The sequence below is a fragment of the Austrofundulus limnaeus genome, unplaced genomic scaffold (genome assembly GCF_001266775.1).
Source record: "Austrofundulus limnaeus strain Quisiro unplaced genomic scaffold, Austrofundulus_limnaeus-1.0 Scaffold420, whole genome shotgun sequence".
Taxonomy (NCBI): Eukaryota; Metazoa; Chordata; class Actinopteri; order Cyprinodontiformes; family Rivulidae; genus Austrofundulus; species Austrofundulus limnaeus.
In genome coordinates, this window is record NW_013952822.1 from 155727 (window position 1) to 160022 (window position 4296).

The window sequence follows — 4296 nt, forward strand, 5'->3', positions numbered from 1 at the left end:
ACAGAGACAGGACAGATGATGGGACAGAAACAGGACAGATGATGGGACAGAAACAGCACAATTGATGGGACAGAAACAGGACAGATGATGGGACAGAGACAGGACAGATGATGGGACAGAGACAGGACAGATGATGGGACAAAAACAGGACAGATGATGGGACAGAGACAGGACAGATGATTGGACAGAGACAGGACAGATGATGGGACAAAGAAGGACAGACGATGGGACAGAAACAGGACAGATGRTGGGACAGAGACAGGACAGATGATGACAGCAAACTGATGGTCCTTTCAGTCTTTAGGATGAGACAGGTCTGATGTCCTCCCTCACAGAGGAGGAGTGGAGAAAACAGCAAAACATTTTTTTCTTCAGATTTCTTTGCATTAGTACACAAACGATGCTTGTTTGCATATATAGAACAAATGCAGAGCTTTCAAACAGTTCTTCATAAAAAAAACAAGTACAAATCAAGTATTTCAAGACCTACAGTATATGAAAGCTGCTAAAAGCTTCTAGTAAAAACACCCCCCACCCACAATAACCACCCCCACCTGTCCCCTACAGTACTTAAGTTGAGCTGTTAAACCAAGAGCATCAAAGCATTTTGACATGCAACATGTTGGCCTGTCCCACATCTTTTTGCTTCCAAAAGGCTAAATATAAATATATAGTTTTGTCCTGCATGCTTTTGCCTGTGCATACTCATGCTTCTGAACTCATACGCTCTCTTAATGGTCTATACACATTCATTAGGCTTTAAACAAATCTATAAAACATTTTCACATTGTTAGTCCTTATTGCTTRTGATGGAAGCCCATGCAACACAAACCGACATCGTTATGAGAAAAGTGCGTCGTTAAAACCGGACAATCGTAAAAAAAAAAAAAAGAACCTAGGGAGGTGAACTAGAGAAGAGTTTTTACATTTCACACAAAAACATTATGTGTAACATGAAGGAAAACCTTGAAAAACAGGTTTTTTGTTGTTTTCACAATCAACAAAGAGTTTCGGTGTAGCTGTGACAGAAAACAGATTTATCTGAAACCCCTAAAATGCTGAGACAGAAAATGGAAACAAAAATGTCCTCGCTGGCTGAGTGCAGGGAAGTTTTTCTTAAATCACAGCTTTTAATCAACACTTCTGAAGATTATGACACAACACGCCTTTATTTTATTTAAACTGTATTCAAACCTAATTATATAAGAAATTCAGTTTTTTGTGGTAAAACTTGAAACACTGAAATCACTGTTACATATTCATTACAKGTTTGTGAAAGTTTGATTTCGACTATATTGACTGTTGTTGAAGTGATCCTCAGAAGTGTTGGAAGACAAGTCTTAAAGTGTTCTCTGCTCATTTCAAGCCACAGCTGTAAGTAAACATCAGTTTGGTGTCAAACTTAGCATTTCTACAGAACCTGAAGAGACTGTTAACCTTGTAACCCCCAACMAATTGTTTAAACATGTCAGAAGTTRTTAAACTTTTGAGCAGATTGAAAAATATTTAAAGTCAGGGGACGTTCAACGAATTAGACTTCAGTTTTTCAAAAAAAATGTAAGAAATTATCATTTCACATATCAGCCAAAACGAGGTACARCGTTTTAAAGTTGTGAACAAGATGAGTGAAATTAAATACTCTGGACAGAATTTAAAGTAAAATTATTTTAACATAATGTTATATTAGATTTGAAAAAAACCACACAAAATGGTTAAATACAACTTGCTGAGCATCAGAGGTAAAAKGGAAATAATTCTATTCTTTTTTTTCTTTTTTTCCCACAAACAAAAGTAAAGGATGGTGCATTCRTCTTGATGTGTGCATCTTTGTACAGAGGTAGATGCAAGTCTGGCCACAGAGCAAACTGTGATGTCACTCATCTACAATGCATTTGTTTGTTCTCGTTGTTGTGTTCTCTCACTTCTTCTTGGACATTTGGCATCCGCTCTTCTTCTACCACGGGCTGTCGCTCCAGTAGCCGTTCATAGTGCCTCCAACTATAAGCCACAGCCGAAAACAAAGACAAGATGGACAAAAGAAGAGAGGGGGCAGGGTGGGGGGATAAAGGCAAGGCAAAAACAAGGAGAGACCAAAGAATGGAGAAAACTAAAGATACTGCCACTGGAAGCTGAGTCACTCTTAGGTCAGTGCAGGTAGCAATGCTGCTGACATGAAGTCAGACCAACAAACTGAGCTGCAGGTTCAGAAACCTCTTCCACATTCAGGAAATATTAGTCAATCCAAACATGTGAYATGGGTGTGTCCGTGTGAAGACTGAGTAGTTGCTGGTTGTGTCTAGTTTAGCCAATAACAAACACGCTGGTTTGTTCTCAAACKTTCAAATCTTCAACTAACTTACAAATGAAAGTGTTTTTTTTTTATTAAAAAGCCCCTGAGTTGTGGGTTAAGTTCTGCAGTGGCCACTTGCCAGGATCAGTGTCACCGTGTTATAAAATTGGGAGCACAGTTACAGAGTTAGCAAATGACATGAAATAGATTATCTTTTTTTTTTCATTGATAAGAGAAATGATGAGTAAATGATGAGTCCTGTGTGGCAGCCATGATGTTGGGTTGTGCTAGTAACTCCACCTGTCAGCACAGCATTGATTAGTGTTTCCTCTCAACAAGTAGTCCTGGGTTCAACTCTTACATGTGGTCTTTCTGCATAGACTTGCATTGTCTCCTTTGGAATGTGTGAGCTTGCAGTCCAAAAACATGCACATTAGGTCAACTGGTTATTCAAAGTATTTCTAAGGTGTGAGTGTGTAGAAATAGTYGTTTGTGTTGTGTTGGCTCTGTGATGCACTGACAGGGTGGATTCTGGCTCCTGCTTCTTGACCACTGGGGATCATTGCTAGCGACTTACCTTCTTCAACTCTGAACTGCATTAGGTGGGTACAGAAAATGGACAAATGGATGGATGAATAGATTCTTATCCACTCTCCCTCCGCCGACAAAGTATTTGCTAAGCTAACCACATCATTTGAAAGCTTTCAGGAGTCTAATAGACTTTGTTAAATTGGCTACAGGGCATTTCACAAGTGCCACCTGAATATTAATACAGTCCTGATCAAAAWGTTAAGACCAGTTGAAAAATGGCAAGAATTCTCATTTTGCACTGTTGGATCGTAAGAAGGTTCTGCATGCATTTAAATCAGGGGAACATGCAGGATGGTCCAAAAGAGAGATGTTATTCTTTGGAAGAAGTCCTTTGCCAGGCAGACCCAGTCATTACCACACAGATGATGGTCTTAGTGATGAGGGATAGCCCCTGTAACATCTCCATGTAGCCAGCTGCCATTTGAGGCTTCTGCACAATCTGAAGCCTGAAGGAAAAAGCCCCTCAGATCACGATGGTGCCCCCCTCCACTATGCTGTGAAAAAAACATCTCAGGTGGGATCTCCTTGTCATGCAAGTAAAGTTGACAGCCATCAGGGCTGTCAAGGTTAATATTTTTCTCATCAGAGAATAAAACTTTCTTCCTCCTTTCAATGTCCCCTGTTTGGTGTGTAGCATTTTCCTGCATATAAATAATCATTTCTGATTAGATTTCACTTGTTCCTATGACAACAGCTCAGAAAGGAAGAAAACCCCCACTTTGACCTCAGACTATTCCTAAAGATTTTTGCATGGAACTTCCTTTGTGGCTCGAATTAACATCTCTCACACAAACCCCCACCAGACGTCCTGACGCCTTCCTGTTAATAGATAAGAATTGCCACATTCCTGTTCCGAACCCCACAAGTTCTGTTGTGACCTCATAAGCACAAGACTGTTGGTTCCTCTTCAAAGGGATCATAAATGCCTTTAACCAGACTCTTTGGCGTGACTGAGAACAAAGGAATCTACATTCTTCATTAAATGTGAAAAAAGGAGAAAAGATAAAGGAATCTGTGTATCTAATGTTTTCTGTCTTATTGCAAAGAATGTCATTTAATCCATTTTTCTTACTAAAAAGACCATAAAAGATCTACTAAGTTTTGCTTAGTTAACTATTCAATAGCTGTGTGTATTATGTTTGATTGTTTACAGATGGACTCCTGAAGAAGATGTTTCTTTTATTTCATGATTTTAAACAGTGTGTGCTTTATTCCATGATTTAATCCTTAGAAACTTTAGGACTTGAATCTTTAATTAAAAGTGTGACACTCTTATTTTACTGAGGCAAGCAGATGTCTCTCCCTTTAATTAGATGCGAGATAATTAAACTAAAACACTCCTTTTTTTTCTTTGTCCTGAAGTAAAGTTTTCCCTCCAAAACAGATTTGATTTATTAAAAAAACTTTTCCTGTAT

General features: G+C 38.8%; 1 protein-coding gene across 1 annotated transcript in view; it reads right to left on the bottom strand.

Moving 5' to 3' along the window:
* Positions 1 to 2016: 2016 nt before the first annotated feature.
* The window catches only part of LOC106529049 (potassium voltage-gated channel subfamily C member 3), a 36910-nt gene continuing 34630 nt past the window's right edge, over positions 2017 to 4296 (bottom strand). The window contains exon 6 of the mRNA XM_014024382.1: positions 2017 to 3320. Coding sequence (XP_013879836.1) covers positions 3253 to 3320 — 68 coding nt within the window. The 3' untranslated portion in view covers positions 2017 to 3252. The remainder of the gene's footprint in view (positions 3321 to 4296) is intronic.